General features: G+C 37.3%; 1 protein-coding gene and 1 long non-coding RNA gene across 2 annotated transcripts; one reads left to right on the forward strand and one right to left on the reverse strand.

The window, feature by feature from the left end:
* Nucleotides 1-394: 394 nt before the first annotated feature.
* Nucleotides 395-4,092, reverse strand: LOC117595775 (uncharacterized). Its single transcript, XR_004576947.2, has 2 exons — nt 3,073-4,092; nt 395-2,917 (listed from the first exon to the last, which is right to left on the reverse strand). It is a non-coding gene; the product is annotated as an uncharacterized LOC117595775 (long non-coding RNA).
* Nucleotides 4,093-10,432: 6,340 nt separating this feature from the next.
* On the forward strand, nt 10,433-13,841 carry skida1 (SKI/DACH domain containing 1). The gene has a single exon (XM_026937922.3). It carries the CDS (start codon nt 10,843-10,845, stop codon nt 13,099-13,101), a length of 2,259 nt encoding a protein of 752 aa, XP_026793723.2. The 5' UTR covers nt 10,433-10,842; the 3' UTR covers nt 13,102-13,841.
* The last annotated feature ends 7,002 nt before the right edge of the window (nt 13,842-20,843 follow it).

Genomic DNA, 20,843 nt, shown 5'->3' on the forward strand with positions numbered 1-20,843 from the left:
TATCATTTATTACCTCACCAAATTTCTTTACACCACTCTAGACGCTAATGTTAATAACTCTCCAAGTTTATTTTTGGTCTTTCCGATACCCCTTTTGCACAAACACACAGTGCTGATGTCAGAGCTGGTGTCAATCCGGGGACTCCTCAAACTATTTTAAAGAAGCATCCAGCATTTCCACCAGTTTAGGAGCCAAACCATTACCAATCATATGTGGGAGTAATGTATAACCCTGGAGGCTTTTACAAATTGTACTTCTGGCTTGGAAAGGATGTTGTACTATTTAATGTCAAAGCCATTAGAAGAGCTCACATCACAGAGACATCACCACAAACAGTGTTTAAATGTGAGAGTTGTGAGAGTGTGGAACTGATCATGCATCAGAAAGAAAGGGTACATATATAGCTTTAATCATTTTTCAAGGTACATTATATCCAGCTTTTGAGATGAAAGATACATATTGCATACATAAAAGATGTGCCTTTGAGGGTACCCCTTAGTCACAAGGAAATTTACAAGTACCTATTTTTGAGTGTATAGTAAGTTTTATTAGTTATAGCATCGTATCACCCATTCAGTATTTTGCAATTGCTAGTAAAATTGTTAATATTAGTATTCCTTTTGAAATATTTCCAACAACAATTTTAATCTCTGTTTGTCTTATTTAAATGTAAATAATTTTACACATCTACCATTAAATTGCCATTAAATGGAGGGAAAAATTGCACAGCCCCCAAGCCCCTGATGTTACCAGCTCTTGGTTGTAGACCAAAAGCAATTTGGCTTTTTGGTTTCAGATCTGAACCAATTTTGAACATGAACAAACATGAAACACCTCTTTCATGGTGAAAAACTGGAACATTTAAAGATTTAGCACAGTGGTAAACGGCTACAAGCATCAACTTTAACATACTTTTGTGCAAGTGTTTAGTCCATCAGTGCAGACTAATTAGCAAATCTAAATAGAGGCAGGAAACTTTTTTTTTTGTTATGTCACACTTAGGTTCATTCATCCTCAGTAAGTGCTTTGTGAGGGTCGCAGCAGATCCGGGATATATCTTGAGATGTGTTGAGACATATCCCACCATGAGTGGGACGCCAGTCCATTACAGGACACCATGCACGCACATTCACACACTCATTCACATCTAGGGCTAATTTAGAGTGGCCAATCTACCTACTCTTATTATTATTATTATTTTTTTTTTTTTGCAGGTGAGAGAAAACCAGGGAACCCAGTGGAAATGGGAAGAACAGACAATAACCCAACCTCAGGACCTAAACTAAGACCCTGGAGTTGTTTGGTGTCAACACTACCTGCTTATGCCACCATGCGACCCACATTTATGTTACACATGGACCCTTGACACTGAACTTCACATTTTTTTAATGTCTAATTATGTGAAAGCGCTCAAAGCGATTGCTCTTTGCATTGACGATGTCTCATGGCACTTTGTGCAGTATGTATGCAGTAGTCATTTTCACCTAACTCACTGCACAGCACACATACCTGCCACCTGTTTGTAGCATCTGTTGAAAAGAAGACAGGCATGCACCACTTTTTTGTGCTGGCTGGGCAACTAGAGGAGATATTATACAATGCCTGCAAATTCAGGCACTAGGTTCTACCTGAAGACTTTCTGTGTGAGAGAGTCTTGTGTGTTACTTGGCTAGTTGTTGATGAATGAAACTGTTGATGATGGCAATATCAATAAGATGGGGAAAGAATATCTTGTTTCACTATTTTGTTTTGCTCAGGACATTATATCATCCAATCAACACTGCCCATGTGCTTGTTATAGTCTTTCATTGCTGCAGGAACTAGAAAACTGGTACTAGTTCAATCCTCTTGTTAATTTTTCATTTTCCAAACCTCTCTGTTTCACTCTGTATTTCCTGTATAGGTCTTGTGTTGTGCGTTGTGGAGCAGAGTCATCTCCTTTATGTCCATCTACTTTATAAACAGCAGCTTTCCACCCCTGTACCGGTGGATGGTTCTTCTCAGTGCACTCTTTAGAAGATCTTAACCTTGTATCCTTCACCTAGCAGTGAATTATCCAGTCAACTGGCTTTATCATTTTAGATGATAGCTTTCCCTTACACACAAAAAAATTTGCATATCCACTAGCTGAAGCTGATAGAACAATTAATTTGTAGCCCAGTTCAGCAGGTGTTGTTTTCATATACAGTTTTGATCCATTTCTTGCTTTAGATGTCACTATGCACTCAGCTGTTCTCTGATGGGATGGAAGAACGAAGAGTATCATGATTGCTTATGTGTGTAGGGAGATTTAATTTTGAACAATCTGTCATTCTGAGGTTCTTTTTTCATCATATTTTCTGCATCCTCTTAAGGATCACAAATATACATGTTCCAGAAAAGAGCAAAAAAAATGTTTTAAAATCATCACCAAAGAGGGGAATGGGTGTCAAGAAATTTGTTTTCAAGAGCAGTAATCTGCTGAAGTCTCTGCTTTTATCAAGAGTATATTATATTACAACAGACAGAAAAGTTTCAAACTCACTGGCAGACAGAGGAACCCATTTGAACACCTTTGCAGTCGCTGCTTTCTTCTATCCAGCACAACTGCTAAAAACAGTTGGAACAACTGGAGTGGTGAGAACAGCAATGCTGGGATGAGCTGTGGCCCCAGAAATCGCTTTGGTTGGAAATCCAGAAGACTTGGGTTCTTCATCTTTCAGAGTGATCTTTCACATCACATGGGTTCTTCATCCTCGCCCAAAACCTGAGCTGGAGTTGTGCTGGTGGAGGAACTTAACGTGAAGGTGATGACCCTGGACCCAGTTTGTGTAGGAAAGGTATGCCGGCATTTCTTAGTCGGAATTGCTCCTTATCTGAATTAAAATCAGTCCTTCTATAATGCTCACTCATGTAAATATTATATATGTCCCAATCCTAAAGGAAAAGGTTTCACAAATGTTTTATAATCATACAAGACAACTGGAAACAGTTATATACAATAATCAGCGTACTTTGTAACCGAGCATTACACAGGTTAGTGTGATAGTGTGCAGATATGGCATTCAGGATAAAAACTGTAGCCTACATACTGATTGAGATCCTTTTCCTGGAGAAAATAGTCTTCCTCAGATGTACAATAATCCAGTTATTTATTCTACCTCACTTTCACCCTCCAGCTCTGCAAAAAACCTCGTCAGTCATAAAAACTGTTTCCTCTTTGTTTGCTGTCTCTGATTCGATGTTACTGTTTATAGTTTTTATACTTATTATAAAGCAAAACATAGCCTATGGAGTTGCTTTGTGAACCGCTGCTTCACCCGCATTCACTGCTGCACAGCCGCTGCTTTGTTGACATACCGCTTCCTTTGTTTACGTTGTAATATCTTCGTCCCTGATTGGTCGAGAGCCTTGAATGACCAATCAGAGGAAAGCTTAAATTCTCGGCGGGATCTCATTTTAATTCCAATGCTCGGACCGAGCCTTAGGAAATCTGCAGCGATGCAACAATTCCAACATGAAACATTGTGTTCATTTCAATTTCTAAGACTGACACGAGCAATTGTTTAGGAAATAAATGTTTAGGATACAGAGACTGTGTTCAGGGTCATTCTGAGAGAGTGAAATATCCTGAGTGTTGAAAATAACTGGTGTAAATAATAATAATAAAAAAAAAACCTTGATATTTATGGCATCCCATTCTTATCCTCATATTTCCCCTGCCATCACAGGAGCCCTAATCATGCAAAATGGAGTCGTGTGTCTATTTCTCTATTTCTCTAACTATTGCTTTTAGAATTGGTAATATTATTTTTGCTATGTAGACAGTGTCTGGGTCGAAGGTGCCAGACTTGGATGACTTTTTGCAGCAGATTAGTCTGGTTTGGAGAGAAGCACCTAACGCACGCGACAGTCTGATGAGTTTTTAAGTGAAATATTAGGGTCAAAGGCTTCTGTGTTGCAAAGAAAATCTCCTTTTTAAATATTATTCTGCTAAAAGCATTTGTGTGTGTGTTGGCTTGGATAATCATAAACCCTGAAAGTCACACTGTTGGTTTAGATTACATATATCCTCATAATTCACTTCATGGCCCTTTATAATACTTCCTGTAAATTATTCATATTTTACTAATGTTTATAATAATTATCATTATTATAATGTTTACAATACTAAAAATAATAATAACAACAACAACAGCAACAACAACAACAACAATAATAATAATAATAATAATAATAATAATAATAATAACACTTATTATGATATCAAAACAGGCTTATTTATTTTTGCTACAGCTTTCATAATAACCTAGTCATCTATATTTATTCTATAATATTCCAATTTTTCATGTGTGTATATATATATATATATATGATTTTATCAGACAAAATAGTATTTCATCGTAGAATCAGCCTGAAGGGTTCTCTAATGTTATCCACTGCCACATTACCTAACCATATCCATATCCAGATGAAAATCATGGACCAATGGATTTTTACTTCTGCAACTACAAATGTTTAATGTTCTGTTTCTCTAATTTATGTCGCACTTTTAAGGTTTCATTTGACTCGCCCAGGTATATATGTGACACAGCAGTGTTTAGCACTTATTAAATATAATATATGATTTTTCGCCATTTTCATGCTTCATTAATGTAGCCAACTTCATCCAGTCCATACAGCAAAGCCCCTATTATTATATTAATAATCAATTTGTCTCTAATTTAAACACGAGGAGGTGCATTAATAGCTAAATCTGTCAGTCCTATTTTAATTTCAGCAATAATAATAATAATAAGAAGAAGAAGAAGAAGGAGAAGAAGAAGAAGAAGAAGAAGAAGAATTATTATTATTATTATTAACAACCAGGGTACTTATTCTACCTATTGTGTGTGTGTGTGTGTGTGTATGTGTGTGTGTGGAGAAGTAGGCAGGCCTATTTTGTTCCAAAGCGACTCAGAAATTAGTAGACCAGGAAAAAAAAAACCTTAAATTATTAACAGTAATAGTACCTACATTTGGGCAGCTGTCCATGTGACATGACAAATGTTAGAGGAAAGCCACCTGTATCTCTGTCTGCTTTGTTGTGGGATATTTTCTCACCTCTGTGTTTTTAACTATGCACTGAACATCCAGCTGATCATTAAATCACACTATGGGTTAAAAGACACAAAACCCGGTGCATTACGTGTTGGGTGGTTTTTTTTTCCCCTCTTAGCTGCAGAATTCGGGAAGCACCACAGAGGGTCTCAGAGGCGCACAGGGAGGGGTTAAAGGGGGAATTTGCCTATGGCACGAGCTCGGCTTTTACGCAAAGACTTGTGGGTAACGCAGGGGCGCTCGCGCGCTTGCATGCACACATATACACAATAGAAGTAACACACGACATGGCAGGGTGAAAGGTTACGGCCGCCCACCCCCAACCGTCTCTTTTTCTTTCTGTCTCTCTCTCTCTCTCTCTCTCTCACACACACACACACACACACACACTCAAGGAGGCTTCAAGTTGCAAATAATCAATGTCCATGCTTGATCCTGGGAAAAAGGAAACTGCCAGGTTGCAAGGGATGGTGTGTGTGTGTGTGTATATATATTTATATATATATATATATATATATATATATATATATATATATATATATATATATATATACAGAAATACACACACACACACACACACACATATATATATATATATATATATATATATATATATATATATATATATATATATATATACGTGTGTGTGTGTGTATGTGTATATATATATGTACACATATATATGTGTGTGTGTGTGTGTGTGTGTGTATTTTTCCAATCATGGGCAAAATATAGAAGTGTGAAGAGGAGAAAAAACAGTAGTAGGACATTTTTAATAAATGCACAGAGACTTTCATGTTCAGGGCCTTTACTTACACAAGCTTTACCTTTGTTAAGTGAACCTCGTGTTTCACTCAGCTTAGGAGCTGTAGCTCAGAAGTACAGTTTATGTAATAAAACTTAAGGTCATTTTTATAGCAGGGTCTAAATACACTGAAACGCATTACTGAGTTCCCTTCAGCACGCATACACACGTGAAGTTCACCTTATTCATCCAGAGTGTATCCTTTCTAGACAGCTAAATGCTTGGGGGAAAATATTTTCGAAATTAATAACTCTTATCACATTTTGAGTGGATTATGGTGACATTTATGACGACTATTTTAATTGCTGTAGTCTAAACAGAAAATTAATTAATGGATTAAAAAATTAAAAATTAATATCCATTGTTGTAGATTCTGTGTGTGTGTGTGTGTGTTATTAAAGTTTCAATGGCTTCAACACTCAGCAAGTAGTATCTTAATATACTTAATAGAATCAGGTTTTCAGCATTGCTGTTTTGAATTTCGTGGTTAAAAATCCTAAATGCTCGCAGTATTTGAGGTTTAAAAAAAAAAAAGACACGAGTGTGTGTTGGATGTTAGATATATTGGAGGATAAGGGATAAGACTGGAGTTACCCAGAGATGGGAAAATGTCTGCTTTTCCTTTGTTCTGCTTTCTGTTGTGGGATCTTTCCCCCGAAATCCATCTAATCTCACAATCTTCTTCATCAAACTTTATGCTCATGAGGTTTTTTTTTTTTTTTTTTTTTGGTAAACTGCACTCTCACCTCTGGCGATATCAAATAATGAGCAATACGAGGAAAACACATTTCTCCTTTTTTTGCATTTGCCGGAAAAAGCGTGGTGTTTTTCCTCGAGCTGCGGTGGAGAGCATTGCGGACCCCCCACCTCGGGTGTGTGTGTGTGTGTGTGTGTGTGTAGGTTCTCCGTGTCTCATTTCCCTGCAACCAGACTAAAAACGAGAGTCCAAGCAGTAAATTTAACTTCCTTGTGGCTAATTCAAGGGAAACTATTGAACTACATGAATAACTTGGTTTAATTAGTGAAGCCTTGCAGTAAGCGTGGATCACAGACCTGAGCGCAAACACGAATAGCCCACGTTTTTAGGCTCCATGTGGCAGTGTGTTGGAGGCTAAATCGCTCTCAGTGCTCTTGAATGGAAAAAGTGAGTGTAGTACATTTAGATTTCTGTGATTGCACTGCTGAAGATGGCTTTTCAATTCAGCGGGCGAGCTGTTTAAATCATTTCCAATCAACCACCAAATTCATCGGTCATATTCCTGTTAGCAACAAATAAGTGCTTAGATGAACACAAACCTCTTTTGACAAAAGAGGCACCACAAAATGAAAAAAAAAATTGCAAAGGGAAAATAGCTTGCATTTTACTCGGAAGTAGAACGAGTTTATGTTTTGTTCCTTATTTAATAAAGCTGTGTGCTGCATCTGGGTCAAAGCGAACCATTAGTGCTAAACGATGACATTTTGTCCAGCACATGTTTAATAACCTATTGTTTTATGAGTAGGTTGCGTATGACGTCACTGCCTACATAGCCGACGAGACGTAAAGAGGCTTTGAATAAAGACCTTATCTGTTATCCCAGCGGCCACCAGTAAGCTTCCTGTTCTGTTACACTCGTGCACTCGCAATGTTTTGACACTTTATTGCACTGACACTTTAATTTTTTGTGTATTTTGACTGTGCTTTTTTTATACAGTCATATGTATGTCGTATGTGTGTGATAATTGTATTATTGTATGCTTAAAATTTTGATTCTGAATTTAGGAGTGTTTTACACCAGATCAGCGAAATCAACACACACCCACCCACCCACACACACACACACACACACACACACACACACGGAGGCGAAGATCAACCTTCCTTTATCATTCATGTCACAACTAAGGAAGTCTGAAATACAGAATGAGTATTTCTGTTGTGCCTTACATTGCCTCTAGAAAATTATCTGAGCCTAGGACAAATATTTCGTGAGTAGTGGAGGAATAATAATAATAATAATAATAATAATAATAATAATAATAATATTATTATTATTATTATTATTATTATTATTATATTTAAATTTTTCAAATTTGTGAAAAGCCACTCCTCCTTTACACACAAGTTAAAAAAAATTAATAACAATAATTAAAAAAAAAAGAAACGCATGCAGTTCTGTCAGTAAAATCTTTCGACTGGAAATTTGAATAATTCCCGACGTCTCAGCTCTTCCGGGAAATAAAGTTAGGGGTTAGAGTTAGGGTGAGGGGCGGGGCCAATGATTTCTTACGACTTCATTCGTATGAAATAGTATTAACCGGTAATGTATATCCAATAACAACTGGCCAGCCTGTTTGACTACTTTGATATGGTAGTGCTAAACATAATTCAGGCACTGAAACACTGGTAGTCTGACTTATATCGTGTTATGCTTATAAGGCCTAATCTCTTCTGTGACCTTTGACCTCTGCTTTTACCTTTTGAATTCATTCAGGGTCTAAACACTCTTTATGAGTACACACTTAATGGGTGTTGTGTGCACATCTGTATAGCCGACTGTTGCTTACACTGCTGATATATTACAGTATTTACAGTAATCACTTGTGCTTAGAGATTTTCAGGCTTAAACACGACTCTCACAACTAGAAGACACAGACAACATTGCAGGGAGGTGTGGGGAAAAGCTCCTTTGTTCATTTATAAGACTCTATCACTCAGAACAAATGTGTTGGGTACTTAATAAACTGTGATTGTGTAGTGTATTTTATTCAGAATAATAATAATAATAATAATAATAATAATAATAATAACTAAATTGATTTGAGTATAATGTAGCTTAACTCGAGGATGGTAGGCCAATCAATGGATCTATTGCTGATGTAAATTATTTCCTATAATAAATAACTAACTAACTAAATAAATAAAAGTACTATCCCAATTTGTTATTAAATTAAAACCAGGTATTTTTAAATGCTTTTATTTAGCCTATATATTTAAAAAAGTAGACAGGGAGCTGATCTTCAGGTTTTCTTTTTTAAGCCCTTTTTTAAAAACCCTATTTTAAGCCCATATGACACATTACGTCATTTGCATAAAAATAGTTGAAATTACCCATGTTAATGAACACGCAATCATTAATTGCCCAGAATAACACGCAATCATGCTGTAATTCTTCTCACAGTTTTTCCCAGAGAGAGCACGCTAAATTAAATTCGGACATGAATGAATGAATGAATGAATGAACAGAGTTGCTTTTAATACTGAATAAGACACAGACGTTTCGCCAGTATTATCCACAGTGTTTTGACTGATGGCAGAACGCAGCATGGAGTTACTGATCTCTCTCTCTCTCTCTCTCTCTCTCTCATATGTCAGAACACACGCCCAAAAGGAGGAAGAGGGGAATGGTTCTGCGCACACACACACACACACACACACACACACACACACACTATAGGAAATGAAGAGGAGCCTCAATATATGAAAACATTAATGAAAAAGTATATGAACATTTTCTCACAATGTCACTCATCCACACACAGAATACACGTGCACACACACACACAAACACACACACACACACACACACACACAGGATCTCTCAGCCTTCTCGTGTTCTTTTTCCTTTGAACGAAATAGTTATGACTTTCTCACTCCAAGTTGAAACTGGAGCCGAAATGTATTTTAAGTTTTTTACACTAATCGTCATTATAGACCATAACCCAAAGAAAGCCAACTATCGCCTCACTTCCTGCACAGCACCCTCACATCAGTAATGCCTCCACGTCTGGACATTTCGTCTTTCTTTCTAGAAGAACCACTTAATACCTTACACTTGCTTTCAGTTCGATTGGACATGTAGATTTAGTTTCTGGACAATATGGACATGTTCTTTCTCTCCCTCTCTCTCTCTCTCTCTCTCTCTCTCACACACACACACACACACACACACTCACACACACACACACACACCATATATAGAGAGAACGCAGTTGCCCTAAAGCCCCCCCCCACCCCAAAAAAATAGATGTTAAGGATCTTAACGACGAAGTTCAGTGCGACTTTACACATTCTCCTGCTAATATTTAAAATATCGAAAAACCGTGTCCAAGTCCAATCCAGCTTTTTAACCGAGTAACACAGGACAGGCTTTCTACAGCTTCGTCTTTTACATCATCTCAATTCTGCTGTTTTTACAAAATAAAATGGTGATTTGCAAACTTGTATTAAAAATATGACTAACATGGTGAATTGTATTAAAAAAATCATGCGTAAAAAATTCCAGGGGTGTTATTGTCCAAATGACAGTAGAAGGCGTGTTTATGTAAATGAATAATAATAATAATAATAATAATAATAATCATAATAATAATCCTGTCCTGGGTGTGGACTGTACGCTGTTTTACTGTGCAATAGTAGTATGGTAATTACTCAGAGGGGGTGCGCGTGGTGGAATTATCCATTTTTATTGCATCACCTGTCAGAATCGTCCAATCAGCGTCGACTTTGGGAGGCTTTAATTGATGAAGGTGTCTCCCAACTTGTTCACTTCCCGCTGTCAGTTTATTTGTGGCTTAAACCAGCACAGGGAACAGCAGTTGCATTTTGGGGGCTTTTATTCGCCTCTCTCTCTCTCTCTCTCTCTCTCTCTCTCTCTCTTTATCCGTTTCACCTTCCCTCTTCTCTTCATGGGGAAGGAGAGAGCTGAAGGGACTGCAGGTATATAAGAGCTCCATGCAACATCTCACATATCCATCATGTTGCGCCTAGCTGAATGGACATGCTGTTTTACATTATTTCAGGACTATTCCTTCTCTATTTTTAGATTTTTTTCCCTCTATTTCAAACTTTTTTTTCCCTCAGTGTGGACCTATTCGTGGTCCACGTTGAACTGATCAGCAGTGATGCCTTGTGATAAAGCAACTGCAGTAGCAGAGGAGCATCAATGCTGGGATTCTTAACAACACAATAAGGAAAATGGGAGACTTGGAGTTTGGCTTCGAGGAAATGCAGGGTGTAAAGCTCGGGTATCTGGTCATTAAAGGCAAGCAGATGTTTGCCCTCTCCCAGGTCTTCACCGACCTCTTAAAAAACATCCCACGGACTACCGTGCACAAACGGATGGATCACCTGAACGTGAAAAAGCATCACTGTGATCTGGAGGAGCTGCGAAAGCTCAAAGCAATAAACTCGGTGGCTTTCCACGCAGCCAAATGCACTCTGATCTCCAGAGAGGACGTGGAGGCTCTCTATTTCTCCTGCAAAACGGAGCGCGTGCTGAAATCCAACAAAAGGAGAACGAAGACAAAAGCAGACGAACACATCCGAGGTGAAGACCGTTCCCACGACAGCACAAACGGCTTCTGGAAGAAGAAACTTTGGCTGAGTTTTCGCGGAGTGTCGCCGACTCTGGCTCTTCGAAACAAAGCTGTCAGACCGGAGCTCTCGTCCAATCTACCTCAAATTTACAGCAAATCCATCTACCAGAACTTTCAACCGGTAACCCCGACTGCATGCAGAGCCTTCAGAAACTATGAAACTGTGCAAATACCTGGAAAATGTGTGGAGTTTAATGAGAAACGCTCGTTTTTTCGAAGCGGCGAGGCGGTGAAGCGAAAGCCGGCTGTGTCCGCCATTTCGGCTCCGTCCGACTCGGAGCTGCTTTACAAAAGGAAAAGGAGGTGCGAGAGACACTTCGGGAGCAGAAAACGACACTACAGGCAGGTCTTGCTCGTTCCTAAGTGCTGCAAACCCAAAGCATGTCTGGCTAACGGATCTCTGAGCCATTTTCACCCGGATCGGGAGCTCTACTTGGAGTCCCGGCATTTTCAGGAGAGCTGCAGCAGCGACACCGAGTGCAGCTCCGCCAACGACTCGGACTTTGGCTCAAGTTTGTCCACCAGCAGTAGCACCAGCAGCTCAACCAACTCTGCAACTACAGACGACGAGGAGGAAGACTCCTTTTCCGGTTCTTCAGAAGAAAGCAGTGATGGAGAGAGCTCGTCTCAGTCCGATTCAAGCTCCGTGTCCAGTCGGGTTTCGGTGCAGAGCATCAGATTCAGGCGCGCGCGCTTCACGAGCCTCAACGCAAAAGCGCCTCTGGTTCTGCAGCCTACTTTCCACTACAGGTCTAATTTTCAACCCAAAAATGGAGGTGTGCATGCAAGTGCTGCAGCTCTGGATTGTGAGAAAGGGAGGAAAAAAACGACTTTGGACATTACCGACTGGAAGCACAGACGCAGGGAATGTGATGACTGGGACTGTGGGAAAAATGTGTGCACGGTTGGGAATTGTTTCTCAGGCCTGAAAAGAGTCGTGGCTCCACAAACGGTAGACTTTTCAAACGAGCCAAAGACAACCGAGCTTCTAAGTGGTAGAAATAAATATGTAAGTTTTACATCCTGTGCAGATGGAAAGGTGTTTCCCCAACAAAGAGCGTCAGGATACCAAGCCACATTACCACACTGCAATCAGGACAAAGACACTGGCATTTCTAAGGCTCATGATAGCAATTTTTCGGAAGGTGCAAATTCCAAAAAAGATGCAAAAACAGTCAGCTGCCTCAAGCAACCATCACCTCTGAAAACAGTAAAGACTGAGACCGAGGAGTTCACCACAATCACAAACTCAGACACTACAGGAGACACGAAACTGAACCACGTGAAAATCAAAGTGGAGGACACTTTTGATGAGTATGAATATGCAACCCAAGACCATGCTCACCAATGCAAAGATAAATACGATGAAAATGACGCGGACGGTTTGTGTATCAGTGCTGATACTGCAGAAACAGATCGTGGTAAAGATGGCAGACAAACATTTCCCCCTCCTTCTAAACAGGAACCAAGCAGCACTTTAAACACTCAAGGGGATTACAAAAACGGTGCAAGGGTCAGGAAAAGCTACCGGACTCCAGTTTGTGGGAAAAAGACAGAAAATGGAGTTAGGACAAATGCGAAGGTGGACAGGAGTCCTAGACCTGCTGGCAAATGTGTGAGCAAACGAACTGCCCAACATGCATCCTCTTTGAAAACAACTTTTAACTTCATGGCCAATTTTCCATGCCCTCCGTCTCTGATCATCGGTAGTGATGGAGATTTGAGTCCTGCTTACTCTTTAACCTCTTTCAGGACTAACCAGGTGCCTCATCCTTCTCATCCGGTGTGGACATGGCAGCTCGGCACTTCTGTTATACCTCCTCACCTTAACCAGAGATTCAGGAAAACAACAACATAAGCCAATATTTGAGAGGACAAGTCTTAAGGCACTGATAATGATTATAAATGGCTTTTTTTTTTTGGTTTTGGTGAGCATGCAGGAGGCCTACTCCTTCACTCCTTCATCACGTGCCACAGAAGCCCAGCATTTTTTTCACCCTGCTTTACGGAACACTGTGGATGTTTTTTTTTTTTTTTTTTTTTTTTTTTATATATATATATTTTCATTAACAATGGCAAAGAACATCTTGTGGATTTTTACTAGGACCTGTTGGAATTTCAGACTACGTATGAATGCCATTTTGGAATAGACCCATACATATTGCCAGGAAAGCTTGGCTTTGACTATTAAAATAATCTTTTAATATTTTTTTTTTTTTTTTTTTTTTTTTTTTTTTTTTTGCAATAGTTGCAGATCCCAAATATTTTCCCCAAACGTCCCCATTCACAGGACTCTTAAACTCATTGTAGGCATCTACATTGGACCGGGTTTACGTATTTATTCAAGGGCTGAAGCCCAGTTGGTCCAGACCCCCGTCCCATCCTGTCCCGTCCCCCCAACACACACATACACACACCACAACAATAACAGAAAGGCCCTGGACGATTGACAATCAGGAGCTGTTTGGATTTGCACGAAGTTAAGAAGAGGGGAAAAACTCCAAATCGATGTGGTTAAGGCATTGATAGTCTATGGTAGGAGCTGAAGCACAGATTTGACTATGCATTGTTACAATGCTGTACTGCTCCATAATAGACTGGTTATATATATATATATATATATATATATATATATATATATATATATATATATATATATATATATATATATATATATATATATTTGTAAAATCAGAATTCCTTAAATCTGGACGAGGTTGCACCATAACTTATTTGTGACATTTTAATTAGGCCAAGTAATTAATTTAATTAGGCCCAGTTGGCCTAGGGTGCTGTTTTTGCTTGGTTTAGCTAAAATGAATTTTAACCTTTTTTTTGTGGTAAATTCGGTTTTTAACAAACACAGCTTTAAACACAGTGTGGTGTTCCTGCAAACATAACAATGTGAAAAAAAATAAGAAGGAAGTTATTGCAACTAGCCAACATAATTATTTCTAATTATTGTCCACGATGCAAGAATTCAGATGAACTGCCTTGAGCCACTAGAGAAGCTAAACCTTCTGATGTCAAAGAAATTCTCAAGTGCAAAACTCAAGTGTCAACTTGGTGCTCTTCTGCCCCGTAGAAATGCTTGTGAATGTACTGTGAAGTATTTTAGCATACGTGTTTGTTTACCTTGAGCAAAGCACAGTTTGCTCACTAAGCAGGCTTTGGACACACAAAGGAGTGCAAGCAGCCAAAATGCGGATGGCCATCTGATTTGAATCATGCATTCTGAGTTTCTTAACAAAACAGAAATATACAGTGCCATTAAGTGTATAGGTATAACAAGTCGACAATGTGCTGACCACACACACACACACACACACACACACAGCTCTGTAATAGGTCATTGGGTGCTGCATTTCAGTAGGTTTGTTAGGCTAATGAAGGCCTATTCATGGAATTGCAAATGCGATAAGACGTTTTTTTTTTTTTTTTTTTTTTTTTTTAAAGAAACTATTTTTGATTACTCTGATTCAGCCTGTACGGTTGTTTAGTAGGCCTTTGGCAAAGAATAAAAGTCCGTGTCAAAGTGCACTGTGAATTTCAGTTTCACCAAATTCAAAGCAGAATGTAATGCATTACTGATAACTCGTAATGTTTTAGGTTTGATAATGCAAAAAGAGCGCGTGACTCCATGTAGCTTAAACCACATAAAAGCCTAGACATGGACATATTGTCGAGATCATCTTTCTGTCTCTGTACTTTTCGTACAATACTTGAGGTCAGGTTTTGACAAGGACATTTTTTAAAACTTTGAAGTCACTGGTTGTTTATAAAACGCATATTTATTTTTGTGATTTTCCTGTTTTTTCGTATATCTTTGTTGTGTAGGATACATGCACTCAAATCGAAAAAAAACTTGAAATGTGGATTTCGAAGCACTTTCCTTTCTTTTCTGAATGATGAAATATTCATTAAAATGTATTTGGGCGTACATTGTGTTGAGCACTTCATTTTATTTAAACTAAGCATGTCGTCAGATATTCACATGTAGAAGTGAACTTTGATTGCTGAGACTTTTTTAGTCCTCTAAGTAGACTATGAGCTCGAATATGCATGGAAATTGTTTATTGTGAAATGTGTATGAGTGGGGGAGGGAACAGGCAGCCTGGAGTCCCTTAACCCCCTTTTAACATGCTTTTTTAACACACTCACAGTCATGCCATGAAACAAGGAAACTCCCATGAATGAACCCTGATGAGAGGAGAGCACCAAAAATTTATATATATAAAAAAAAAATTAGAGAAAGAGAGTGAGAGGGAAAGAATGTTATGTGATACTGAGATGATATAATGATGATGATGATAATAATACTATATATATATATATATATATATAGACTCCAGAGCAAAGGATATAAAGTGTCCAGTCCAATATGAATACAATTAAATACTAAATAAAATAGATAGATAACATGCATCAGTGTTTTATAGCCATGTTTCTTTTTCTATAAGCAATCCATTAATTAGCCTATAAACAACTGATCAGTTTAATAAATCCTGATAGGGCTAATGCAGCACCAAAGATAAATAAACTGTAATATATGACCCATTTGACTCCAAATGGACATGAATCAGCCTGCATGTTTTGATAGATCGGTAATTTTTTATGTAGACCTAGCAAAATATTTGCTTTAAAGTGTGGAGCAGATGTAGCTCAGTAATCCAGGGGAAGTGTGTGTGTGTGTCTGTGTGTGTGTGTGGTTAATGAAACTCTCAGCTCTTATCTCACTGATGTTAGTGCATTTCAGCATCACTACAAAACTATTCAGCTGCATTGAAGTGCTGATGGGGAACTAGTGTTTGTTTGTGTGTGTGTGTGTGTGTGTGTGTGTGGGTTTTAAAAAGGTGTATGTTGGGGGGTGGGGGTGGTTAAGCCGAGGGCCAAAAAAGGGTCAGTTAGCTCGAATGACACTTTACTGCAACCTTAAAATAAAAGAAATCATAATAATAATAAAATAAAATTAGCCTAATAGATATACACCCTATTGCTCAAACACAGAAGACGTTGTTTCAACACTGTTGTCGTTTCTAAGGACAATAAATAATTTAAAATTTAAAACAGGAAACATGGATCTAGATATATGAACATGACAGGAAATGTAACACTGTTTCTTCATAATACAGACCGAGAAGTTTCAGTATTTGTGTGATCAGTGCCATTAAACCCATATACTCTCAGAAATGCAGACAAAATCCGGATCCCTAAACAAACAGCTTTCTGGGGATAAAACCTCACCAAACTGTGCCTCACAGAAAAACTTTTAACAACAAAACAGAAGATCTCTTCTAAAAGAATGCAGCTATTTCCAAATGAGATGGGCCTGTGCTTTTCCCTTTTAAATGAATACACAATGTCCATCTCTTGTGCAAATTTTAATTCAGAGTCGATCATTTCTCTTCCATACCAACCTAATGCAAAAAGGAGCATGTTTATCTGTTTTTTATACCTGATTTTAGTTATATTCAGAGGATTGCATAATTTTTAGGTCATTAGATTAAAGATTGGTGTAAGACTTCAGTTGAGGTTTAGCAGTTCCCTCCATATCCTTATATAAAAATACATAATATTATTAAAAAAAAATTCATAAAAATGTATGAAAGTGATAAACATCACATTACATACTTTCAGGTCATTTTCCATTTTATTGGTGGTAGCAAGGTGAAATAAAAGTGTTAGAAAGTGATTGTTTGTAACAAAAATGTGACTCTTAACCACCACAACCCAACTTTAACTCCCCTTTGCTTAGGGACTGAATATTACCACCATTTAACTGATCACAATTAGATCATCTAACAACTGTTATAGCCTGTACAGCCCGTCTGTGCAGATTCTCAAGCTCTTTCATATACAAATGGCATCAGTAGAAGCAAAGAAAAAGCATTCCTAAAGAGATAGAGAGAGAGAGAGAGAGAGAGAGAAAGAGAGAGAATGCTATGTGGTATTGAGATATACCTTTTACTGAGATTTATTATTATTATTACTATTATTATTATTATTATTATTATTATTATTATTAATACAAAAGAAAATGTCTAATAACAACAGCAGCAACAACAACAACAACAACAATAATAATAATAATAATACTACATCTTTTTTTTTTTTTTTTTTTTTTTTTTTTTTTTTTTGCAATTTAAAGAAATGACTTTTCTCAAAAGGATGCAGATTTAGGCCTTTGGCTCACAAAAAAGAAACGCCAGATTTCTGCTTTTCACATTAGGTTATTATCTCATTTAGAAGACAGCATGATATAAAATGCAGTCTTTGCCATCTAAAATTAGCTTTTCAAGGGAAAACTATTCCTTCTCTATCTTTCTGTATGTCATTTATCCAAAGTTTATATCATAAGAAACTCCAGAGAAAAATTAGCATAATCTAATTATTCAAACCTGATAATTGCCATTTTCTCTCAGTATAAAGGCACCTACTCTGGACTGAAGGCTTTGTTTAGTGAGAGAAGGGGAAAGAGACTGACTCAGCTCCAAACAATGCTATATCTGAATCGGCTCAGTTTGATTGACACACACACACACACACACACACACACGGCTACTATTGAACCTCAGGGCAAAGAAGGGCTTTGGTGGGAATGAGCAGCATCCTGAAGTCAAATTGACTCCTCAGACAGAAAAGAAATCATGCTAAACGTGTTAAAAATCAATCGAAACCTTTCTGCTGTAATTAATCCAACAAGAAATGAGTCCAGCAGCAAACTGAACCCTGACAATCCCCAGAGATTCAGCCCAGAGATTCAGCCAAAATGAATCACATTTTGGTTGGTTTCAAAATATAAGACATATGAAATAACCAATACTAACAATAAAATATGTAGATCTCTCTCTCTCTCTCTCTCTCTCTCTCTCTCTCTCTCTGTGTGTGTGTGTGTGTGTGTGTGTCCGCATTGCGATCTGCTCTGATTGGGAAGCATTATTTTAGTTACTAAAGACTACTCTTTATATACTGGAAACAACTGATGAGTGAAACCAGGCTATTTATTAGGCCACTGCGCCATTTATTTAATTTATTGTTATAATATGATAAAGAAATCCAGCATAAGTCCCTGTAACATTTGCAGTCATTATGTAAAACGAAAACGGCGCCACAGCTTAGTGACTGTTTTGTTTGAATGTAGGCCGAAAAAGTACAAAAAACAAACCACAAAAAAAAAAAAAACCGATGTTAGACCTATATTATGATATGAACTACAATAAAACTACAATAAAAGTCAACACCGACGATACTGTGGATTAATAATTTCTTGATCATCTTGACATCACAGCCCCATGAGCGTGAACAAAACCCCCAGAAATATTACAAAATGTAGTGATTTTAAAAAAAAATAATTTTAAGAATTCGGGAGAGAGAGAGAGAGAGAGAGAGAGAGTTTCTCAATTTTTTTTACATGCCTTTAACTATAAAACAAATTCAACAGACTGTCTCAGTACAGATTTATTTCATGAACATATTTAAATGTGTACAGTAATATTTTGACTATTTATTAGAAACATAGAGCTTTTATTCCTGAACCTTCTGTTATTTATAGATCTGCTTATTTTTGAGCTTGGGACGAAATCCATTCAATTCAACTAAACAAACATGTTAATAACTATAAGAGTTCAATAATAAATATAACTACTTTGATAAAGAAGGGGTTCCAGCACTGTAAATGAATTTAAAATAAATAAATAAAAATCACAGATCCTTGGTTATGCCTATGCACGAGCCCCTGGACCTCACTATGAGAACCTCTTCACTAGAGTTTAGATCACACACAAAGACTTTTTGGCCTCTTTTTTAAACACTTTTTGGTTTTCTTTTTCAGCCTTTTCCATGGGCAGTTAGAAGGTAGAAACTAGCTTCTTAATATAACTGTAAAATGTATAGAAGCAACAAACCCGAGCATGCAGGGAGTCCAATTTCCCCCTCTAATTTACACCCATAATCATTTTCTCTGAATTCTTCACTTAACAGAAATAAAAAAGACTGCTCAACAGGAGTCTACATGCAGAAAATTATTTTATTAGATTTAATAAAAGGCATATTTGGAGCTGAACTTGTTTTAATACAGTTTCAGTGAGAGGATTTCGTTTCTTTATAGCAGTGAATCTCAAGCTGGGGTCCAGGGATGAAGCATGGAGTGTATGTGATTTTGTTAGTGTTGAAAATCACAATCCACCATTATCAAATGTATTATATTTATAATTCAGTTCATAAAGTTATTAGACATGAAAGGTTTTACTATTAACTTGGACCCAACGTGTTCTGTAGGTGGAAAATTCAGGAAAATAATTTTTAAAAAAGGTTTAAATAGCTTAAAAATTGTTGCACACACTTAAATAATGAGCCTAATGTTTGACTGTTTGGATTATGTTCTAACAATTACTAACAATCTGTCCTGAGGAGGTCTGTGGAATTTATTTAGCATTTAAAGAGGTTCCTGGCTGCAGAAAAGGGAGAACCTGCTTTACAGACACAAGACTTTATTTTAGGTGAAAATGAGTGAAAGCTTGTAAAACGAATCAAAAAAAAAATAAACCTCACACAAGGCTTTTTCTTTTCTTTCTTTCTTTTCTTTGAAAAATATGATTTCCTCAATAAATTTCACAAAATCAGTTCATAAAAGAGCTTTGATCTGCTGTAGGGAATGCTGGGCTGGATCATGAGACTTAGGAGTCAGTGACTAGCATCTTTACTGTTTAATTTTTATCCTTTTAACAGCACTTGACAATAAACAGCAATATCAGAGAGCATAAGAGCACATGAGGAGAAACAGCAAATGGACACTGATATTAGACTATTAAATAAATTGATTTGAATGTGATAATCGTGTAGACTGTAAGGGACTAGAATTTCCCTCAGCTGTAAGGGACATTAAGAGGTTTATAATAAGTGTGTAATATAACCTGCTCCTCTAGACAAAAAGTCGAGGTGCCAAAGAGGTTATATAGACCATAATACACAATACACTATAATGCATACAGTACAGGATACATGTTTTTACAGCATAGTCAAATAACCTTTCATTTTCACTAAACTTTCCGTGGATGCTACTGCAATTATTTTTGTTGAAGAATTATTTTCGTCTTCGAGTGTAAAACATGTACAGATGAAATGATTTTTTTTTTGACACCAACAACTGTTTTAAAAAAAAAAAAAAAAAAAAAAAAACCACCACCACCACCACCACTAACAAAAAACATCCATAAGAAGGTTCTTTAGGGAACGAAATATAAGAAATGAAGCCTTTTTTAATGGCATCACAGTGAAAAAAATTTCTGGGAGGCTAGTTTTATTATTAAAAATGACCCAAATGCACTTTATGGCGCTTTTGTTTAGAGGGAAATACAGCCTGTTATAGCAGATGTCTCTCTCATAACGCTCTCTGTGTAGCTATAACGCCTTCTTTTTAACCAAACACGATCAGGTGAGCACAAAACCGATCAATATGATCATAATGGTAATTTTTTTCAGCACGAAAAAATAAATAAATAAAAACCAGGTAAAACTGGAGGCGGGTTTAATTTTATTTCTAAGCCTCGGAGTCAAACACATTTCTAGTGAGTTCTAGAATCAAACAGATGACGTAATAAT

This window comes from Pangasianodon hypophthalmus, chromosome 22 (assembly GCF_027358585.1).
Source record: "Pangasianodon hypophthalmus isolate fPanHyp1 chromosome 22, fPanHyp1.pri, whole genome shotgun sequence".
NCBI lineage: Eukaryota > Metazoa > Chordata > Actinopteri > Siluriformes > Pangasiidae > Pangasianodon > Pangasianodon hypophthalmus.

Bases quoted from the DNA above. Each gene is read 5' to 3' on its own strand.
- skida1 (XM_026937922.3), top strand. From the start codon at position 10,843: ATGGGAGACTTGGAGTTTGGCTTCGAGGAAATGCAGGGTGTAAAGCTC.